At 41.7% G+C, this 24,326-nt stretch overlaps 1 protein-coding gene across 8 annotated transcripts in view; it reads right to left on the bottom strand.

The window, feature by feature from the left end:
• The window catches only part of SERGEF (secretion regulating guanine nucleotide exchange factor), a 261,804-nt gene extending 251,850 nt beyond the window's left edge, over window positions 1–9,954 (bottom strand). For 7 of the 8 annotated variants that reach the window (XM_053561632.1, XM_053561635.1, XM_053561634.1 and 4 more), the window contains exons 1-4: window positions 9,822–9,950; window positions 5,677–5,812; window positions 4,365–4,520; window positions 2,168–2,262 (exon numbers count right to left, since the gene is read on the bottom strand). In XM_053561632.1, coding sequence (XP_053417607.1) covers window positions 2,168–2,262; window positions 4,365–4,520; window positions 5,677–5,812; window positions 9,822–9,881 — 447 coding nt within the window. In that variant the 5' untranslated portion in view covers window positions 9,882–9,950. Of the gene's footprint in view, window positions 1–2,167; window positions 2,263–4,364; window positions 4,521–5,676; window positions 5,813–9,821 lie in introns of all 8 variants that reach the window. The other variant, XM_053561636.1, reaches the window with a different exon arrangement.
• Between the last annotated feature and the right edge of the window lie 14,372 nt (window positions 9,955–24,326).

Below are 24,326 nucleotides of genomic sequence, written 5' to 3'. Positions count from 1 at the left end.
TAAACCCAATGTCTAAGCACCAAATCCACAGCAGAACATACAATAGTTGCCATTAAATAAATGAATAGAGTTTTATTATATTCCATTTGGGCACGTTCTTCCTATTGTTCCATAGAATATAGCCTGTCAAACTGTTTTTACTTTCTGATTCTGTCATCCAACATATTTTAACCGTTGTTCCTATCTTCTTTAATTACAGAATAATTAAGCTAAATTAATTATGTTACATGTACATTCTTACAAGGCCATCTATTTGCAATTGGAATCTACAAGACTTTGTACAGGGACTACAGAGCCTTGTGTGCATACCATAGGAATTACTACCCTAAATAACCCCTCACAGACCAGCAACCAAGTTCAACAAAATGACAGAAGCAGACTCAAGCTTTCTCCAGTGAAAACCGATCTCCCACTCTTAATCAGAGCTTAAGGAAATTAGAAAGGAGTGGGTAGCCTCAATGATGAAACTCATTTTAGATCCCAGCTTGTTTCTTTAAAAAGTCCACACTTCCATTCTGATCATTTAAAATATAAACTTCATAAAAATGTGAAAAGACTCCTGTTTAACACTTATTCTGTCCAATACAGTAACTACCAGCTACATGTAGCCACCGAACACTTGAAATGTGATTATACTAAATTAAGACATATTATAAATAAAAAGTTGATGGCAGAGTTCAAAGATTACAAAATAAAGAATATAAAATAATCTCATTAATGAATTATATATAGAAGACATTTTGAAATGATAATAGTTTGGATATACTAGTTTAACTTAAAAGTTATTAAAATTAATTTCACCCAATGTTACAAAATAAATAAAACTCAAAAGTATCAAGTAAAGTGAAAAAAGCCGAGTCATATATTGTATGATACCATTTTTATGAAATGCCCAGAACAGGCAAATCCATAAAGACAGAAAATAGATTAGTAGTCACAGGGTCTAGGGGAAGGGGAAAGTAAGAAGTGACTGCTATTGTATACACAGTTTTTTTTTGTTTGTTTGTTTTTTTGTAGAGACAGAGTTTCACTTTATGGCCCTCGGTAGAGTGCCGTGGCATCACACAGCTCACAGCAACCTCCAACTCCTGGGCTTAAGCGATTCTCTTGCCTCAGCCTCCGGAGTAGCTGGGACTACAGGCGCCCGCCACAACGCCCGGCTATTTTTTGGTTGCAGTTTGGCCGGGGCCGGGTTTGAACCCGCCACCCTTGGTATATGAGGCCGGCGCCCTACCAACTGAGCCACAGGTGCCGCCCTATACACAGTTTTTTAAGAGGTGATGAAAAAATTATAAATTAACAGTGGTGATAGCTGTTTATCTCTGTGAATATACTAAAAGCCATTAAACTATACATTTTAAAGAAATGAATTTTATGGGACATTAATTATATATACCTCAATAAAGTCCATTATTTAAAAAATTAATTTCATCTACCCTTTTTTACATGAGTGTACCAGAAAATTTTAAGTTAAATGTGGCTAACATTATATTTCTTTTTCTTTTCTTTTCCTTTTTTTTTTGAGACAGAGTTTCTGTTGCCCAGGCTAGAGTGCTATGGAGTCAGCCCAGCTCACAGCACCCTTAAACTCCTGGGTTCAAGTGATCCTCCTGCCTCAACCCTTCCCCCTGCTCAAGTAGCTGGGACTATAAGTATCCACCATGATACTTAGCTAATTTTTCTATTTTTAGTAGAGATGGGGTCTCACTCTTGCTCAGGCTGGTCTCAAACTCCTAACCGAGCTCAAGTGATCCTCACGCCTCGGCCTCCCAGGGTGCTAAGATTACAGGTACCACCCATCATCCCTGGCTTCACATTATGTTTCTTTTAGACAACACTAGCTTATACCATTTGCCTAGTAAGTCACGTCTAGGTGCCCCATTTTTACCATAGTTCCCACTATTACTAATTTAGAACTTCAAAATGTCATTAATGTCCTTATGAGATGCATTGTCTTTATTGGTGTATTTCACTTTATAATGTGTATGAGAACTAACAGAGTTTTTTCACTTACCACATCCATCTCCTCAACCTTGTTTTCCCAGAAAGACCTAATTTGCAACTCAAATTATCGTACCTCATGAGTTTTTACAGACCCAGTTAGCCTTTTATTCTGGGGAAGGATAAATGTAATACCCTGGGGACACTTTAACAGAACTGTCCTCACCTCAATGGCCTGGGGCACCACACATCTTCGAGGTCCATGAGGAACTCCCAACTGGCCAAAGAAGTTGGATCCACATGATAGAACTTGACCATTTTCTGCAAAAACCAGCACTTAAATTGCAAATCAACAAATCAGGTATCTGTGACCAAGGGGCAAAGCTGAAGAGCAAGTGGCATGCAGGGGCTGAGAGGAGGCAGAGACCCTAGGCTGTAGCACATTCAGACACGCTGCCCACTTTACTCCTGCAGGAAGGAAAACAGGAGGCACCAGGCTAAGTGTCCTACACATTGTCTATTCTGCTCTCTCATTGATGACAGATGATCTGTGTAGGACATTTAGCCCAGTGCCTAGGAAGACACTTACTCTCCACTTCTCATGTTACCGTAACAGAATTGCCATTATTGTAACATTCCTGCCTTTCTCCCTGTCCTTCCTTTTACTCACTGCTTTCTAAGGGACAAGGGGTCACCTAACCAATTAGTGAGTTTGGGGAAAGGGAAAGCACATGTGTGACTTGGCACCTTCCTCTCAGGCATTCTGGGCTAACATACAGTAAAGGTTTTCCCTGCGGGGAGGCCTAGAGTTTGGGGGGTAAGTTTGGACCAGAACCACTTGGGCTCATAATTGACTCTGTCCTCCAACTTAGCCTTCATCAGGCTGATAGTTGGATCTCCAACTTTGATTGCTCTATGCCTTTCTCACAACTGGTTCCAAAGGTGAGCAAGAAATAGAATTATCTACTGACTCCCTAAAACCCCAACACAGGCCCACACTTATGAAAAGCACTTCATAAATGATGGCTATTATTTAGATTCTCGTAATTACATTCCTCACAGAAGAGAATAGCATGCTTGAATAGGGTTTTAAAGATGGGTAAGTGTTCATCAGACAGGCTGGGTATGGTGGCACATGCTCATAGTCCCAGCTACTCAGAAGGCTGAGGCAGGAGGATTATGTGAGCCCAGGAGTTTGGGGTTACTGTGAGCTATGATGACACCACTGCACTCTAGCTCGGGCAACACAGGGAGACACTGTCTCAAAAATAATAATAAGAGTTCATCAGATAGACAACAGGGGCTGGTCCAGACAAGGAGATCATGTACAGCTTAGTACTATGAGAAAGAAAAGTACAAGGAGAGTGGAGAACAACAGACAAGCAACAGAGGTAGGTAGTGAAAAGTTATAGAAGGCCATGTGCTTAAAAAGCTAGGAATGTGGTGGTGCCTGTGGCTCAAAGGGGTAGGGCGCCAGCGCCACATGCCAGAAGTGGTGGGTTCAAACCCAGCCCCAGCCAAAAAAAAAAAGCTAGGAATGTGAGGTGTGCACATGAGAATCCACAGGGTTTGAGGCAAAAGAGTGAAATGGTCAGAAGATGCTCTTCCCAGAGGACTATGACAAAGACACTGCATGGTCAGAAATCATACATGGTCCTTTAAGTCAAGAATGACCAGCTAGACAGGGCAAAGTGGGTCAGAGAGGTCAAAACTGCTTCAAGGGAACAGAAGTCTGCTGGCAAAGGAAGTACTGCAGCTGCTCCCAAGAATATTATTCTATTAACCCTTTGACCATACCCTTCTACATCCTGTTCTGCTACTTGCCTTCATAGAAACCAAACAATTCTGCCCAACCCTATTTATTTAAAAGGAAAAAAAAATCCCTCAGTGGGAAAAAGCTGCCATCACCGCTGTGGCAACCTCTACTTCCTCATTTCCATACTATATTCCTCATGAGTACCCTTACTGCCTGCCACAGCTGGCCAGCTAGCCCAGGCACACAGCTATGATGAACTTTTGGGACAGGAAGAAACCACCAAAGGTGATCTAGTCCATTCCCTGGTCTATAGCAAAAGTTTTCCAGCCCAATCCTAATCTTCTTTACTGTTAAATCTCTCCTTGCAGATGGAAACCACTTAGCGGGTAGGAGTGATGATGGCTACACTAAAAGTCCAGACTTCACCATGACACAATATATCCTAATAACAAAACTATACTTCTACTCCCTAAATCTATAAAATTTGTTTTAAAAAAAAGGGGCAAACAAAACCTCTCCTGGCACCCCACAACATTCCTTAACAACTGGAGAAAGGATTTGTGTTTTTTAAGAGCAAAGAGGCTTTTATTTAATCAGTCGTCAACACCAATATGCCCTTTTCATCCAAAGCCTTTCTGGTAGCAAAGGTACCTAGGAGTAAACTCACCTGTGAGTATAATGGTAAAATCCCAGCCACAGGCCACCTGTTGGATGGCACAGCCAAGGAGGGATTTGCAGGGGGTAAAATACAAGACATCATCTGTGTGACCAAGCCCCAGTTGCCCATCTTTGTTCAGGCCACAAACAAAAAGGCCTCCTCCATCTGCAAAATACAAAAGCTTTTGGTGATAGTATACACAGGAGAAAACACAACTGCTAACGTGAACAAAAAGATTTCATTAACTACTTGAAGTCACAGACGAACAACTTTTTTTCTCACCCAAGTTAATAAGCCAAATTCTATGCTAATATGTTCTGGAGCCAAACAACATAGAGCCAAGAGCCTCAAATCTAATGCCTAACTGGAAACTCCAAGTCCTGGAGCAACGGCCAATCAATCACCAAGTTGAACATCTACTGAACAAGAAAAGCTAACGTTTATCCAACATTTAGGAGGTACCAGATACGGTGTCCTAAGAGCTTTACATTTGGGGCTGACTTATCCTTTAGGCACGGTGTCTAGGCCCAAAATACTTTTAGAGGTCCATGAGAGTGGCTTAATTTTAAATTCTCTTAAAATGAGAAAAAATAATGTAGTCACAATGCATGAGTAATACTAAATCCAGCCTGGATTGTATTCATCATTATACCAATACAGTTATAAAATATAATTTTTAATATTTCTTCATGAAAAAAGGGGTCCATAAAGGCAAAAGCACCAAGGTCCTATGAAAGTCATAATGTATCCCTCTTAACTTATCTTCCATATTATCTTCATGTATCAAGAGAGGAAGCTACAGCGCACGGGGATTATCTGCCCAAGGCCACATAGTTTATAAGTCACAGAACCAGGATCTAAACCCAGACATTTTGATTCCAGAGCTCATGCACTTAACCAGATGCAATATGCCCTCCTTTGCAATATTATAGCACTTGTAGCACTTGTTAAATAGTATCCTAAGTACTGTGAGGGAAAATTAGGAAAATAACAAGATTCTCCCCTTCAAGGAATATTCAATCTAATCACAAAGACTTCTAACTCAAATGTGAAAGTTAGACAGCAATATGTGGTATAAAATACATGTTGTAACTCTGCCACTAATTTGCCCTGTGACCTTAAGTAAACAATGGAGGGGGGAGATGGGCGTGGCTTAAAAGATCACTGATGTCCTAGCTCTGACAATAGAGAATTCTCTGATTTGGCTCTTTCAAAAAGATGTTTTCCCCTGCAAAACACAAAGGGCTAAAAGATGGCAAAATAAATCCCAGGGGGAAATGTCTAAATAAGAAAAAGAGTGGCTATTTTTGAAAGAAGTTACCTGTCACAATTGCAGAATGGCCCCCTCCTCCGGTGATCCTCCTGACACACCTAGGTTTGCAGAAGTCATTCAGTTGCTGGGGCAAAAGCACATCTTCCTTATGGCCAAGGCCAAGTTGCCCATAGCTGTTTGCACCCTAGGGATAAAATAAGCCAAGGACCAAGAATGAAAAAGTGTAGGAACCACAGTTGTCAAGATCTATGTACCTGTCCCTATCGTCCTCACTCTTGACATACTTCTCAGAGCCTGTTAACAGATTTTATAGGCTCATTCTTAAGAGGTTGTTACATGCAACCTCTATTTAGATAGTGACCCCATCTTCATAACACATGAATGACATTTAAAGGAGCCCTTAGCATCCACAGCTTATCCAAGGAAATATAGTCCTCATCTTTCTCTTTTAATGCTCCAGCCCCCACATTGCCTTTGGAGACAGGATAGGGATTCCTTCCAGCAAAAACTAATTATCTAGGGAGGATAAGGAAAGAACAAATGAGGGTGAAATGGTAACAAAGTGGGTAGGAAACACCCCAGAACTAGTTCTTATCCCTTTCCCCACACCCTTGCTAAGAAAACCGGCAATGACTTAAAGTTAGCTAAGGATTTTGTGCCCTAAAGCATCATTATTGCATTTGTACAGCAAAAGAGGTTGGCAATGATCTCTAAAGGCCTTTCCAAGTACAATGTTTAATGATTCCAAGATGCACATGGTGAGAGTCCTATAAAGGAAGGGATTTCCCCTTGGTAGCAACATGTCTATAATTGTCATGACACAACAAAAGTCCATAATCTCTAAGCTGAAACCCTTCCAGCCAGAGGTAATTCAGATTCAGACTTTTATAGATTTCAGAAAAGTAATACAGTGTGTATGTGTGCGCCTGTATATGATATATATATATAATGCATTCATACACACATATATAAATCTCACATATACTGATGTAAAACAGTAATATTTCTGCAGTAAAAAGTACAAATACAAGAAGTGGGCCAAGACTATAAATAGCCTTATGTGAAGTAAATTTGGGGTTTTCAGAGTTTTTTGTATTTAGAATTGAAGATAAGGGATTCTCTATCCCTGGATAGAGAATCTTAAGGTTGCAGAAAACCTTATTTCTTCAACTATCTATTTCTAGCTGGTTTTTCTCAGAGATAAGAAGTAAAATCTTAGAAATATGTTTGTTTTTGAAGACATATAAGTGAGGAAGTGATGTAATTACAAACAATACACACATACGTACACACAAAATCCTTGTCCTTACAGTCCTTTTCACAGACACTCTGTGCTGTAAGGACTCCACGATGGAAGACCAAGGCAGGGCACAGGTCACAGAGGCTCTCAGGGGCAATATTAGCTACCAATCACTGAGTGCTTCTCTCTGTACTGGGCATTCACCTTTAGTCTTCACAACCACCAGGGAGAAAGGCATTATCATCACTCCCATTTTACAGATGAAGAAACTAAGGCTCAGAGAGGTTAGCTAACTTTCCAGTTATAAAGCTGAGTAAGAAACTTGCACTATACCTTATATATCTCTAAGGAAAAAAAATAAATACAGTTAACCAGCCCAGAGTTTACCTTGCAGAGACTTACTGTACAACCCCATCTAACCCTGCTTTATTTTCCTTCATATCACTCCTTGACATTGTATTATATATTTACTTTCTGTTTACCATCTACCTCCCCTACTAAAAAGTAAACTCCATGAGGGCAGAGAACTTTGTTTTGTTCATTACTGTTTCTCCTGCATCTGAAAGTGGAATGGCACAGCGAAGATGTGCGTATACTCATATGGCAAACGAATGTTAAGGCCCTATGAGTCCCTATGAAAGACTGTCACACAGGGTGGAGTATATATGGATAGGATTTGTTAATTACCCCGGAGATCGCTGTGGCTGCCCCATTACCAGAGTTGCAGGCTATTGGACATGTAAAGGAAAAATAATTAAGACACAAGCACTGTGGGGCTCAAATTATAGTACATATTTTTGCAATGCCGCAAGAGGCCTTAAACTCAGGTTAAAGCAAGAGGAAGGAAAAGTTAATACAATCTATGACAACTCTTATTTGCCTCCCTTCCTTACAAGCACTCCAGGTATACTCACACACACAAGGTGAATCCCCTTGTTATAGAGTGAAAATATATGCCCCTAAGATTCATGTTGATGCCCTAACCTCCAGTACCTCAAAATGTTACTGTATTTGGAGACAGAGCCCTTAAAGAGGTAATTAAGGTTAAATGAGGTAATTAATGTGGATCCCTAATCTACTATGACTGGTTTCCTTATAAGAAAAGTTGCCAGGGATGCTCATATACAAAGAAAAAGCCATGTGAGGACACAGTAAGAGGGCAGCCATCTGCAAGGCAAAGAGAGAAGCCTCAGGAGAAACCAAACCTACTCACCCCTTGAACTTGGGACTTCTAGCCTCCAGAACTGTGAGAAAATCAATTTCTGGGCTCAGCGCCTATAGCTCAGCAGCAAGGGTACCAGCCAAATACACCAGAGCTGGCAGGTTCAAACCCAGCCTGGGCCTGCCAAACAAGTACAGCCAAAAAATAGCCAGGTGTTGTGGCAGGCACCTGTAGTTCCAGCTACTTGGGAGGCTGAGACAAGAGAATCGCTTAAGCCCAAGAGTTTGAGGTTGCTGTGAGCTGTGACGCCCCAGCACTCTACCCAGGGCAACATAGTGAGACTCTGTCTCAAAAAGAAATAAAATCAATTTCTGTTGTTTAAGCCTCCTAGTCCTAGTCTATGGTATTTCATTATAGTAGCCCCAGAAGACTAACACACATGCGTGCGTGCACACACACAGAAGGATTTTGCAGCAGGAAAAACACACCATCAGGCCTCCAAGCACAGCAGTGGGGTGAGGCTTAACAATATTTCTGCTTCAGTACAGACAAGGCCATATCTGAAAGGCTTTGTCTGTCCCACGGTTCCTCCATCCACACAGATGCCGGTTTCTAGCCTGGAAAAAGACAGAGGCAAAAAAAAAAAAAAAAAAAAATAGCCAGAGACAGCATTCAGCACACATTCACTTCCCAACTCCACCACAGCTCAAGTGCCACCTCAGAAGATGCTCAGCCAGCCAGACTACCTCAAGATACACCACGCTCTCTCCCTTCTTACAACTACAGCCCTACATTCAACAAGTGCTGCCTTGTATTGATAATTACCTCTCCTAAAACTTGGTCTTTTAACAGCAATGTAGGTTATAATGTTACCCTCCTCCAAACCAAGAGCTGGAAGTCTTTCACTCTTGTGTATTTCTCCAAACACAAGCATATAGCTGGGCACACCGGTACTCATTCATTCATTCATTCACTAGTCAACAAAGGTCTACTTGGGACCTATAATGTGCCAGGCACGACAGGAGGCACTGTGAACCAGACAGCCACAGGACCTACCCTTAAGACATTTACATTCTACCTAGGAAGGCTGATATTAACAAACAAGTCACTACAATTGGGATACTGCTATGAATAACCACCAGACACATCTGCTTATGTCTCTGTATGCTGGTCGGCTGCCTGTCACACTCCCCTGCACAAACCCTCCTCTATCCCAGCCACACATAGATGACCCTGTCCCTCTCAATGCTCCCGCCAAACCAACACCGAGACTCCCACACCCCAAACACAGTCAGGATCCAGTAACAGCACAGCATCGGCAAATATGCAGGGTCTGCTAGTGCAAGCCAAACGCGGCAGGCCTCACATCCAAAGGATGCTCCCGCCAGGCTGGGGTGGGGCGGAGAAAGGGCCTCCATCCTCCAAGAATGAGGAGATCAGGGGCACAGGTGGCCCTAACAGGGCTCTGGGACCTGGCGAATCCTCTCTCCACTGAGCCCTCCACGCTGTTTCCCCAGGTGCTGTCTGGGCCGGAAGGCTCCCGCGGAACCATACACCCGGCCCTGGGAGCAGGTTCTCCGGTCCCGACCCCACCAGCTAGTACGCCCCTAAGTCACCCCGTGAAGACACTTCTTTCCCCGCCTCCTCTCAGCTCCCAGGCCAGGATCTTCCAACCCAGAACCCGGCTGGGACCTCGGCCTCTCTGCCCCTGCAACCACCCACGTCAAGGCCGGTGCCCCGGCTTTCCGCAGCCCCCAGCTCCAGCCCCGGCCCGGGGGCGGAGTCACGTACCCAGGCGAAGAGCGCGGCCGCCGCGGGGGCGGCCTCGGAGGCGCGTGGCTCGCGCTCCATGCGTGTACACGCCGCCGGGCTTCCGGGAGGGCCCGCGCGGAGGCGGGGCCCGAGACGAGGGGACCCCGGCAATGGTCGGAATTGGCAACGGGAGGAGGGACGGTGAGGAGCGGGGCCCTCGGGGGCGGGGCAAGTGGGGCGGAGTCTAGGGGTGGGAGGGGCAGGCCCTGTGGGGGTGGTGCCGGCGCGGGGGCGGAGGGTGGCTGGCGGAGGCGGGCAGAGGAGCGCGCAGGTTGAAGGTTGGCGGAGGGAGCGGCGGTAGGCCAAGTTCTGGGGCCTCCGGCACCCAGCAGCCGGTCCAAGTCGCCAGCTCTGAGAGCGCTGTGGCGTCTTCGCCCCCGGCGTCTGTCTCCCTCCCCTTGCACTATTTATTTTTAGAAATAATTCCATAGAGGTGCACTACGCTCCACAGTTCACAAAGCTCCTTCTAGTTTCTGTCTCTCGGCGTCCCACACCAACCCACGGGGGCTGACAAGGCAAGAATTGTACTATATCATTTGACTGGGGTGGAAACTGAGCCTGAGGGCTGGAAAGGGCCCTCCCTGTCTGGTGTCTTAGGCGGTCCTGTCTTGCGCCCGCTTTGGTGTGCGTTTGCAAAATCGGGGAGAGTGTCTTGGTCGCTGGTGTGGCGCCTGGCACCGAGCGGACACTTCCACCTCGCGACACTAATTTTCAGTAAAATATGTCAATATTGACTGGATAATGTCCACCGAACGAACATTTTCATATTAAATGGCTTTATTAAATAAGTACAATTTTCCTGAAGGAAAATGTGGCAATGCCTATTGGGAATATAGAACAAATGGGGTCACACATTAAAGATGGTAATCCGCGTTCAGGCAGTTAGCCCCTGAATCAGCATCCTCTATATCGCCAGATGAGAAAGACTCCACGCATCATTTATGCATGGGAGCAACTGGGAATTGTCTCACAGTTCTTTGCATTTCCTTCCCTCCATCCCTCCTTGGTGTTTCTGCCTGTAAGACCGCTTGAGGGCAGCGCCTCACCTTGGCCTCTCCAGCCTGTGGCAAAGTGAAAACATGGCCGTACTAGGAAAAATGCATCTTTTTTTAGAGACGCAAAGCAGCTCTTCATTCTCCAGAGACCTCAATGTGCAAAAACTTTACCATGCCTGCTGTTTTATAAGAATGGGCTTTTTTTGTTTTGAGGATTCCTTTTAAGCTTGTGTAATGGGATGTAAAAATGGGCCCCTTCCCATCTCAGTTTTGGAGGAGACTTGAAGGAAGGAAGTGCCAATTACTCCCACTTTAGAAAGTGAGGGGCAACACCATCAAAGCAGAAGTTGGGAAGCAGATGTCTAGAAACCAGTGTATGACTGCCAATCTATGAAAAAGATTGGAGAGACTAGAGAGAGTTCTAACAGGATATGTGGATTGCTGTTGTCAATGTGGATCCCATTTAGCACTTGTCTAAGGAAAGGTGCTTCTGAGCAGAGCCACTAAGAGCTTGGGACTCAGGAAGACTACTGTTCATGGTGACAAATCCCAGGGCTTGTGGCTAAATAATGCTCTGATAGTTGAGGAACGAGAGATTGATGCTTTGGGCAGGTATTTCATGCCCAGAGTTTTTCAAGATAAATAAAACTGAGTATCTCCCATGTGAATGTTTACCATGCATGAGCAAATCGGCAGGGGAATGGTGTTAAACCCTGTCCAGAGGAATTTCTAGAGGGGTGAAGTAACACCCACAGCCCAGCTGACCACTAAATTTCCTTGAGGCTGAGAGAGATGAATTCAACAGCCCAGTCAGAAAGATAATATACACCATATACCCACATTAGGAGATCCTGAGATCTCCAAAATCACTGGCCTTCTGACAAAGTTTGGTGGACCTAAAAAAAAAAAAAAGAGAGAGAGAGATCCCAAGAAATAAGGAGGTGGTTAGCCGGCCGTTGTGGCGGGCGCTTGTAGTCCCAGCTACTTGGGAGGCTGAGGCAAGAGAATCGCTTAAGCCCAGAAGTTGGAGGTTGCTGTGAGCTGTGTGAGGCCACGGCACTCTACCGAGGGCCATAAAGTGAGACTCTGTCTCTACAAAAAAAAAAAAGAAATAAGGAGGTGGAGAAGTCTTCCAAAACACACAAGAAGGAGTCAGCATTAAATACTTACCAAGTACAGAAAACACTGATGCCAATTCACAACAGTATCAGACCAAAATGAATTTTCCTACTCCTTACCTCTCCTTCCCACTACCACTCCCCAACCCAGGGAGAGTCCAAAACATCCTAATGAGTGTGGAAGGAGGAAGAAGGACATGAAGAAGCTAAGCACACCCCTTCTTTCTCAGTTCCAGAGGAGGAGAAAAGCTTTAACCTTAAAGTTTGATTTTTATAAATTTTTACTAAGGACTGGACTTTTTAAATATTAAAATGAGAAAGATTAGAAAAAACTAAATACTTTTTATTATCTCTGAGTAAGCAGAAAACAAGAAAGCAACCTGAGAACTACCTGCAGAGCCAGTTTTAATGGAGGGTTTGGGAGAATGCAACTGTCTTTGGATTTCACCCCTTGAATGTACATGCATTAATACTTTACCCTACAGCTATATTATTATGTTATATCCCTTAATACAATTTCTTGGAAGTGTTGAGATGTTTCATGTATTTCAACTATGTACATGCCACTGACGAGTTCATCCCATGACTAGCCTCATTGAATTGCAATTCTTAAATGGGGCTAGATTTAAAATGTTCAATGATTTCACTTTCAGATGCCTCGTTTCCTCATAAGAGGAAAGCATATAAGTATTTGGGACCACACAGAACATATAATATTTCTGTACCATACAGTTTCTACTTGATTATTTTACTTGATCCCCCCAATAATACTAGCATGATAAATGTTGTTAGAATCATTATTTTATGGATGAGAAAAGTGAGGCTCAAAGAAGTTAAATGAGTTATTCCAAGGTCAGTTCTCCACCTTTGATAAAGGAAGATTAGCTAACTGCAAACCAATTTTCTCACTATAAAAACTAGAAAAGCTGGCAGAAAATATTTTTAAAATCTGTTTCAAGTTATTGGAAAACTATCACAACAGCAAGAACTTGAAGGGCCTAGATCTGGAAACTGAGAGATTATATTTGGCACTACTTTTCTTCTTGAAGCACTTACTAATTAGCAAGCAATGTCTTAAAGGCTAAGAAATGGACCAAAAGCAGCAGCTGGGAAACTGAGAAGTAGAGCGGTACTTTTAGCAATTTTGCAGGCATTGAGTGGAGGACAGGACAGTGAGTGAAGGAGAGGACAAAAGTAGGAGTCGGGGGGCCCCCATCAAGAAGCCCTGGTACATACTCATAGCTTGGGATCCCTCCAGGTCTATCACCCAGAAGGATAGAGGTGAACTGGAAATAGACCAGCCCTCACAGAGACAGAAGCTCAGCTTCTGACTGGCTCAATCCCTAACAGGACTAAGAAGATTTTGGCATGCCATTATATGCTGCCTGCTAGAAGGAAAACTTAATCCCTTCTTTTTTTTTTTTTTTTTTTTTTTGGTAGAGACAGAGTCTCTCTGTACCGCCCTCGGGTAGAGTGCCATGCCGTCACACGGCTCACAGCAACCTCTAACTCTTGGGCTTACCCGATTCTCTTGCCTCAGCCTCCCGAGCAGCTGGGACTACAGGCGCCCGCCACAAACTTAATCCCTTCTTAAAGGAAATAGCTAAGGGGGAATCTCTGATTAAGAAAGTGATTATATTAATGATTCTTAGGTGTAGAAAATAAGAGTTTGTTTTTGTTTTTTTTTTTACAAAGTCATCTCACAGCATAATTTCTTCAATAACCCAGTGTGGTAGAATTAGCTCATGTTACAGATAAGAAACATGAGATTGAAACTTTACCAAGAATTGTGAAAAGCTGTTACTATGAGTGTGTTTGGCTTCGGTCTCATATCCATAGGTTTTTTTAAAAGTATAATGGAATTCTTAAACTAATAAAATTGCTAATATAAATTTGAATCCATTTTTAATGTATGTTTGACAAAAAATAAATACATGTTAAGGACATAAATGTTTTGTTCATTTATTATACAGTTGAATAACAAACTTGTAAATCATAAATGTAAAAGAAAAGATTAGACTGAAATACACCAGGATATACACTTTCTCAAAATCAATATATAAACTTTATTATATGTTCTTTTAGTGAATTCCAAGATTTTTTTTCTTTTTTCAATTTGGAAGCCAACTTAAAACTAATAATGATTCTGTACATTTTGGTATGTCATTGTTACTTGTGTAACTGAATGACAAAATATTCAGATAAAGAAACACAGGCATGCTGACAATCAGCTTTGGGGCTTCCTTTAAAAAGTCAGGAGGACAACGTATACCATTTAAGTAAGGGTACACTAAAGTCCAGACTGAGGCTAGGCAGGGTGGCTAATGCCTGTAATCCTAGCACTCTGGGAGGCAGAGGCGGGTGGACCGCCTGAGCTCATGACCAGCCTCAGCCAGAGGAAGACTTCACCTCCGTCTCTAAAAAATAGCCACACATTGTGGCAGGCGCCTGTAGTCCCAGCTACGTGGGAGGCTGAGGCAAGAAAATCATTTGAGCCCAAGAATTTGAGATTGCTGTGAGCTATGACTCCATAGCACTCTACTGAGGGCAACAAAGTCAGACTCTTTGTCCCAAAAAAAAAAAAAAAGCCAGACTGAAATACAATTCATCCATGTAACCCCAAACCACTTGTACCCCTAAATCTATCAAAATAAAACAAAAACAAGTCAGAAGGATACTACCATGCCTCCAAGTAATGATTTATTAAGAATTATGAACCAAGATTTTAGTTTCATTCTCATATTTGAATAACTATTAACATATTCTTAGATGCTTTGAAGACATATATTTTAAATGCATGAAAATTCTAAGACTCTCAGGACTCATGATTTACCAGTCTCACAAATCCAAAGGTTAGAAGAAAGCACTGAAATCCATCATTAAAAATTTCCATTGTTGGCTCGGCACCTGTGGCTCAAGCAGCTAAGGCACCAGCCACATACAGCTGAGCTGGCGGATTGGAATCCAGCCTAAGCCTACCAAACAACAATGATGGCTGCAACCAAAAAATAGCCAGGCGTTGTGGCAGGCGCCTGTAGTCCCAGCTACTTGGGAGGTAGAAGCAGGAGAATCACTTATGCCCAGGAATTGGAGGTTGTTGTGAGCTGTGATGCCACTGCACTCTACCCAGGGTGACAGCCTGTGGCTCTGTCTCAAAAAAAAAAATTTCCATTATTCTGAAGTTGCAAATTATAGGGTTATACCTTTAACATTTATTTTAGCGTGCTGTAGTCATAGAGTGATTTTAAACACTGTCATTTTTAAATTCAATAACTATGATTCTTCACCATGATCAAAAATGTATGAAAATAACCAGAAACAGAGTGCATAATTTGCTGTTATTTGCTATCTATTATAATTTGCTTACAATAGATTTCCTTGCAACCAAATAAACTAACTATAAACCAGCTAATCAATATTTCAAATGAGTTCAGATTTGCTAACAGATCTATTTACTATCAAATATATACTTAAGAGTTGATTAGCTATTAAAATGTATATGTATTATAAAAATCTGAAACAGCATGAATTATTCTTCCAAATTCTATTTCTTTGTATAATATGAAATGAAATACATTTTTAAAGTTTTTTATCATTTCTTTTGAGGTCAAAAAACTGTTGAAAGTTCTAGTAGTCTGTTGAAATAAAACATTAAATAGAATACAATTTGATTAATATGAAGAAATAAGAGTACAGTTTTTTAAGTAGCTAATTAAGCCTAGAAAACGGACCGAAAAATATTACATTTAATGTACTATTAAAAGAAGTTAGATCACTAGGAGAAGAAGCTTAAGGTGGAATATTCAGGTGATTCTGGATTCCTTTTTGGATCTGTTGAATTTAAGATGTTTGGGAGGGCTGCCACATTGCACAACCCCATTTCATATTCTTAGCCTAGTCTTAAGTATTATTACCCAATCAACCATTCCAAACTTTACTCCTATGTCCTCACAAGAAACTACACTTGCCCTTTACTAGGTATGCTCAAAGTGCAAAGGCCCCTGTACTTATGCTCATGGTAAAGACAAAGATAGCTAGTCTCCATAGGTTTAAGTGTCTGAATGTAATAGAGCTCTGCACAAATTCAGCAATAACTAACAGGTACTATAGAAATAAGGAGATCTCAGGTAACAATATGGATCAGCTCCATAATTCTCATCAAGGTATTCCAAGTGATCATAAAGGTCATTTTACTCAAGAAGGAATGGGGAAAATAAAGTTAAACTGAGAATAGATTTATACATTGGGTCAAACACTTCAGCATTAAAAATAGATGATGAAGGTGCTCTCCAGGCTCCCTCCGGCTCTGGCTTCAACTTGGTGGTGGCAGCAGGGAGCCAGCAAGGAACATCTGGACCCCAAGAGGAGGACAAAAACAGTGGAAAACTGGCAAATGGTTGCATGTGTTCAATTGACCTAATCCCGCTGGCAGCTGTAAGTACAAGCAGCAGCGAGACTGTAAACCAGAAAAGCCTTACCTGTGAACTGTTTCGGTGTTTTTGGACTTGCAACTCAGTTGAACTGCCTTGGGGAGAGCTTGAGCAGGAGTGTGGAGAACTTTGGGCATTGTGTAGGGCCCCAGACTAAGCCACTGAGCTGGACGGAGCTAATAGTGTTTGGCTATGGGCCGCAGGGAGCCATTGTGAGAGAACTGAACCAGCAAGCTCTGCCCTCAGGGTCACAGAGCAAGGATTGGGTGTGAGCTAGTAACATAGTGACTGAGCAGCCTGAAGGTGTGGACTGAGCTGCCTTACAGCCTTAATCCTCAGGGACGGAGTGAGACCGGTTTTGGCATCCTGGAGCCTTGGGCTATTGCCCTGGGTAGAGTGCCGTGGCGTCACAGCTCATAGCAACCTCAAACTCCTAGGCTTGGCACCATCCGGACCTCCATAAGAGCTGTGCCATGACCTGCGACCTGCGCCCGCCGGGCCTCCACATGCCCTGACCAAGAACTACAGGAGCCGTCCAACACTGCGACCTCCCTCCTGTACCCTCCCTGCCTCCACACCAGCCTGCTCATCTGGCCAGGGACTCTGGTAGCCACGTGCCCTCTGGAGCCCTCCCTGCCTCTGTGCAGAGCCCTTTTCCTGGCCAGAGACTGCTGGAGCCTTGGGCTCTCTGTGCCAAAGTCACTGGGCACCAGGCACTCCTAGAACCATGCGAACTACCTCCTGCCCTGCTGCTGGATCTGGGTGTGTCACACTCCGGAGCTGCTTCCACAACCAGAACTCCCTGGCTGGGGCAGCCCCAAAGGAACTACACAGGGTCACTCCCTACAAAGATCCAGCAACAATAGAGTGATCCCGCTGGGGTCTAATCTTGGAGAGATAACTCCCCAACTCTGAGGACGGCCAGAGGCAATGGTGAAAAACAATCATGAGGCGAAATCAACAGAAAAACTCTGGCAATATGAATAATCAGAGTAGATCAACTCCCCCAAGGATCAATAGGGGAAACACAGCACAAGATCCCATGCACAAACAAATAGCTGAGATGTAAGAAATCGAATTCAGAATCTGGATAGCAAATAAGATTGAATTAGAATTCCAAGCAGTAACCCAAAAGATATCTCAAGAATTCAACAAATTCAAAGACCAAATGACCAAACATTTTGACACATTGAGACAAGAAGTTGCATCCCTCAAAGATCTGAGAAACACAGTAGAATCCCTCAGTAACAGAATGGAGCAAGCAGAGGAAAGGATTTCTGACATTGAAGACAAAGCTTTCGAACACTCCCAAACTCTCAAAGAGGAAGAGAAATAGAGGGCAAAAACAGATCACTCTCTCAGAGAGCTCTGGGATAATTCGAAGAAAACCAATATTCATCTTAGAGGGATCCCCGCAAGTGACGAAGTGGCTTCACAAGGCATAGAGTCTCTTCTCCATGAGATTATGAAGGAGAACTTTCCAGACATGCCAAGAGATTCTGAAATTCAGATAGCTGACAGTTTCAGAACTCCAGCATGACTCAACCCAAATAGAACATTCCCCAGACACATCATAATCAATTTCACTAAAGTTAATATGAAGGAGAAAATTCTGAAAGCAGCCAGACGAAAGAAAACCATCACCTACAAGGGCAAGAATGTCAGAATAACTGCAGATCTCTCTGCTGAAACCTTTTAAGCTAGAAGAGGATGGTCATTGACTTTTAATCTCAAAAAAAAAAAAATAAATAACTTTCAACCCAGGATCCTGTACCCAGCTAAACCGAGTTTCATTTATGACGGAGAAATTAAATACTTCAATGACATTCACATGTTGAAGAAATTTGCCATGACTAAACCAGCTCTCCAGGATATTCTCAGACCTATCCTCCATAAAGACCAGCATAATCTAGCCGGGTGTTGTGGCGGGCGCCTGTGGTCCCAGCAACTCGGGAGGCTGAGGGAAGAGAATCACTTAAGCCCAGGAATTGGAGGTTGCTGTGACCTGTGTGACGCCACGGCACTCTACCGAGGGCCATAAAGTGAAACTCTGTCTCTAAAAAAAAAAAAAAAAAAGACCAGCATAATCTTCCACCACAAAAGTAAACCCACCCAGAAAATTTTGATCAAATTCCAACTTCCACAGTCGCAAAAGGATTAAAAATGTCCACTGGACTCTCAAAAGGCTTATCAATATTCTCAATTAATGTGAATGGTTTAAATTGTTCTCTAACAAGGCACAGGTTGGCTGACTGGATGCAAAAACTCAAGCCAGATATCTGCTGCATACAGGAATCGCCTCTTACATTAAAAGACAAATATCCAAGAAATGAAACTAACATCTTACAACCACCTAATCTTCGATAAACCAAACAAGAACTTACCTTGGGGGAAAGACTCCCTATTCAATAAATGGTGTTGGGAGAACTGGATGTCTACATGTAGAAGACTGAAACTGGACCCACACCTTTCCCCACTCACAAAAATTGATTCAAGATGGATAAAGGACTTAAATTTAAGGCATGAAACAATAAAAATCCTCAAAGAAAGCATAGGAAAAACACTGGAAGATATTGGCCTGGGGGAAGACTTCATGAAGAAGACTGCCATGGCAATTGCAACAACAACAAAAATAAACAAATGGGACTTCATTAAACTGAAAAGCTTCTGTACAGCTAAGGAGACAATAACCAAAGCAAAGAGACAACCTACACAATGGGAAAGGATATTTGCATATTTTCAATCAGACAAAAGCTTGATAACTAGGATCTATAGAGAACTCAAATTAATCCACATGAGAAAAGCCAACAATCCCATATATCAATGGGCAAGAGACATGAATAGAACTTTCTCTAAAGATGACAGACGAATGGCTAACAAACACATGAAAAAATGTTCATCATCTCTATATATTAGAGAAATGCAAATCAAAACAACCCTGAGATATCATCTAACCCCAGTGAGAATGGCCCACATCACAAAATCTCAAAACTGCAGATACTGGCGTGGATGTGGAGAGAAGGGAACACTTTTACACTGCTGGTGGGACTGCAAACCAGTACAACCTTTCTGGAAGGAAGTATGGAGAAACCTCAAAGCACTCAACCTAGACCTCCCATTCGATCCTGCAATCCCATTACTGGGCATCTACCCAGAAGGAAAAAAATCCTTTTATCATAAGGACACTTGTACTAGACTGTTTATTGCAGCTCAATTTACAATTGCCAAAATGTGGAAACAGCCTAAATGCCCACCAACCCAGGAATGGATTAACAAGCTGTGGTATATGTATACTATGGAATACTATTCAGCCATTAAAAAAAATGGAGACTTTACATCCTTCGTATTAACCTGGATGGAAGTGGAAGACATTATTCTTAGTAAAGCATCACAAGAATGGAGAAGCATGAATCCTATGTACTCAATCTTGATATGAGGACAATTAATGACAATTAAGGTTATGGGGGGGGAGTAGAAAGAGGGATGGAGGGAGAGGGGTGGGGCCTTATTGTGTGTCACACTTTATGGGGGCAAGACATGATTGCAAGAGGGACTTTACCTAACAATTGCAATCAGTGTAACTGGCTTATTGTACCCTCAATGAATCCCCAACAATAAAAAAAAAAAAAAAAAAAAAAAAAGACAAATATACACTCAAGGTGAAGGGATGGTCATCTATACTCCAGGCAAATGGAAAGCAGAAAAAAGCAGGCGTTGCAATCCTATTTGCAGACGCAATAGGCTTTAAACCAACCAAAATAAGGAAGGATAAGGATGGACACTTCATATTTGTTAAAGGTAATACTCAATATGATGAGATTTCAATTATTAATATTTATGCACCCATCCACAATGCACCTCAATTTATAAGAGAAACTCTAACAGACATGAGCAATTTGATTTCCTCCAGTTCTATAGTAGTTGGAGATTTTAACACCCCTTTAGCAGTGCTGGATAGATTCTCCAAAAAGAAGCTAAGCAAAGAAATTTTAGATTTAAACTGAACCATTCAACATCTGGACTTACTAGACATCTATAGAACATTTCATCCCAACAAAACTAAATACACATTCTTCTCATCAGCCCACAGAACATACTCCAAAATCGACCACATCCTAGGCCACAAATCTAACCTCAGCAAATTTAAAAAAGCAGAAATTATTCCTTGCATCTTCTCAGACCATCATGGAATAAAAGTTGAACTCAATAACAACAGGAACCTGCATACCCATACAAAAACATGGAAGCTAAACAAACTTATGCTGAAGGATAGATGGGGTGTAGACGAGATTAAGAAGGAAATCACCAAATTTTTGGAACAAAACAACAATCAAGACACAAATTACCAGAACCTCTGGGCTACTGCAAAGGCAGTCCTAAGAGGGAAATTTATAGTACTGCAAGCCTTCCTCAAGAAAACGGAAAGAGAGGAAGTTAATAGCTTAATGGGACATCTCAAGCAACTGGAGAAGGAAGAACACTCCAACCCCAAACCCAGCAGAAGAAAAGAAATAACCAAATCAGAGCAGAATTAAATGAAATTGAAAATAAAAGAATTATACAACAGATCAATAAATCCAAAAGTTGTTTTTTTTTTTTTAAAAGACCAATAAAATAGATAAACCTTTGCCCAACCTAACCTGGAAAAAAAGAGTAAAATCTCTAATTTCATCAATCAGAAATGGTAATGATGAAATAACAACAGACCCCTCAGAAATTCAAAAAATCCAGGGCGGCACCTGTGGCTCAGTGAGTAGGGCGCCGACCCCATATGCCGAGGGTGGTGGGTTCAAACCCAGCCCCAGCCAAACTGCAACAAAAAAATAGCCGGGTGTTGTGGCGGGCACCCGTAGTCCCAGCTGCTCAGGAGGCTGAGGCAAGAGAATCACGGAAGCCTAAGAGTTAGAGGTTGCTGTGAGCTGTGTGACATCATGGCACTCTACCTGAGGGTGGTACAGTGAGACTCTGTCTCTACAAAAAAAAAAAAAAAAGAAGAAGGAAAAGAAATTCAAAAAATCCTCCACAAATACTACAAGAAACTCTACTCTCAGAAATACGAAAATCTGAAAGAAATAGACCAATACCTGGAAGTACGCCACCTACCAAGACTTAGCCAGAACGAAGTGGAAATGTTGAACAGGCCTATATCAAGTTCTGAAATAGCATCAACTATACAAAAATCTCCCTAAAAAGAAAAGCCCAGGACCAGATGGCTTTACGTCAGATTCTACCAAACCTTTAAAGAAGAACTAGTACCTATATTACTAAACCTCTTCCAAAATATAGAAAAAGAAGGAATATTACCTAACACATTCTATGAAGCAAACATCACCTTGATCCCCAAACCAGGGAAAGACCCAACAAGAAAAGAAAATTATAGACCAATATCACTAATGAATATTGATGCTAAAATACTCAATAAGATCCTAACAAACAGAATCCAACAACACATAAAAAAAATTATACACCATGACCAAGTGGGATTTATCCCAGGGTCTCAAGGCTGGTTCAATATACGTAAATCTATAAATGTAATTCAACACATAAACAAACTAAAAAAATAAGGACCATATGATTCTTTCAATTGATGCAGAAAAAGCTTTTGATAATATCCAGCATCCCTTCATGATCAGAACACTTAAGAAAATTGGTATAGAAGGGACATTTCTTAAACTAATAGAGGCCATCTAGCAAACCCACAGCCAATATCGTATTGAATGGAGTTAAATTTAAATCATTTCCACTTAGATCAGGAACCAGGCAAGGTTGCCCATTGTCTCCATTGCTCTTTAACATTGTAATGGAAATTTTAGCAATTGCAATTAGGGAAGAAAAGGCGATCAAGGGTAGCCACAAAGGGTCAGAAGAGATCAAACTTTCACTCTTTGCAGATGATATGATCATATATCTGGAAAACACTAGGGATTCTACTACTAAACTTTTAGAAGTGATCAAGGAATACAGCAATGTCTCAGGCTAAAAAATCAACACCCATAAATCTGTAGCCTTTATATATACCAACAATAACCAAGCTGAAAAAACAGTCAAGGACTCTATTCCATTCACAGTAGTGCCAAAGAAGATGAAATATTTGGGAGTATACCTAACAAAGGACGTGAAAGATCTCTACAAAGAGAACTATGAAACTTTAAGAAAAGAAATAGCTAAAGATGTTAACAAATGGAAAAACAAACCATGCTCATGGCTGGGAAGAATCAACATTGTTAAAATGTCTATACTACCCAAAGCAATATATAATTTTAATGCAATTCCTATTAAAGCTCCATTGACATATTTTAAAGATCTTGAAAAAATAATACTTTGTTTTATATGGAATCAGAAAAAAACCTCGAATAGCCAAAACATTACTCAGCAATAAAACACAGCAGGAGGAATCACGCTACCAGACCAGAGACTGTACTATAAATCGATAGTGATCAAAACAGCATGGTATTGGCACAAAAACAGAGAATTAGATGTCTGGAACAGAATAGAGAACCAAGAGATGAATCCAGCTACTTACCATTATTTGATCTTTGACAAGCCAATTAAAAACATTCAGTGGGTAAAAGATTCCCTATTTAACAAATGGTGCTGGGTGAACTGGCTGGCAAGTTTGAAAGTTAGAAGATTGAAACTGGACCCACATCTTTCACCATTAACTAAGATAGACTCTCACTAAGATAGACTCTCACTGGATAAAAGATTTAAACTTAAGACATGAAACTATAAAAATACTTGAAGAAAGTGCAGGGAAAACTCTTGAAGGAATCAGCCTGGGTGAATATTTTATGAGGAGGACTCCCCGGGCAGTTGAAGCAGTATCAAAAATACACTACTGGGACCTGATCAAACTAAAAAGCTTCTGCACAGCCAAGAACATAGTAAGTAAAGCAAGCAGACAGCCCTCAGAATGGGAGAAAATATTTGCAGGTTATACCTCCAATAAAGGTCTAATAACCAGAATCCACAGAGAACTCAAACATATTAGCAAGAAAAGAACACATGATCCCATCTCAGGGTGGGCAAGGGACTTGAAGAGAAACTTCTCTAAAGAAGACAGACGCACCATCTATAAACACATGAAAAAAAGCTCATCATCCTTAATCATCAGAGAAATGCAAATCAAAACTACTTTGAGATATCACCTAACCCCAGTAGGAGTAGCCCACATAACAAAATCCCAAAACCAGAGATGTTGGCGTGGATGTGGAGGAAAAGGCACACTTCTACACTGCTGGTGGGAATGCACACTAATCCGTTCCTTCTGGAAGGATGTTTGGAGAATACTTAGAGACCTCAAAATAGACCTGCCATTTGATCCTATAATTCCTTTACTAGGTATATACCCAGAAGACCAAAAATCACAATATAACAAAGACATCTGTACCAGAATGTTTTGCAGCCCAATTCATAGTTGCTAAGTCATGGAAGAAGCCCAAGTGCCCATCAACCCACAAATGGACTAGCAAATTGTGGTACATGTATACCATGGAATATTATGCAGCCTTAAAGAAAGATGGTGACTTTACCTCTTTATGTTTACATGGATGGAGCTGGAACGTATTCTTCTCAGCAAAGTATCTCAGGAATGGAAGAAAAAGTATCCAATGTACTCAGCCCTACTATGAAGCTAAATTATAGCTTTCACATGAAGGCTATAACCCAACTATAGCACAAGACTATGAGGAAAGGGCCAAGGAAGGGGAAGGGAGGGGGAAGGGTAATGGGTGGGGCCACACCTACGGTGCATCTTAGAATGGGTACAGGCAAAACTTACTAAATGCAGAATACAAATATCTACATACAATAACCAAGAAAATGCCATGAAGGCTACGTTGAACAGTTTGATGAGAATATTTCAGATTGTATATGAAAACAGCACATTGTACCCCTTGATTGCACTAATGTACACAGCTATGATTTAACAATAAAAATAAA

This window comes from Nycticebus coucang, chromosome 14 (assembly GCF_027406575.1).
Source record: "Nycticebus coucang isolate mNycCou1 chromosome 14, mNycCou1.pri, whole genome shotgun sequence".
Classification (NCBI taxonomy): Eukaryota; Metazoa; Chordata; class Mammalia; order Primates; family Lorisidae; genus Nycticebus; species Nycticebus coucang.
Note: the sequence above shows the minus strand (reverse complement) of the source record. Positions and strands in the feature narration are given on the sequence as shown.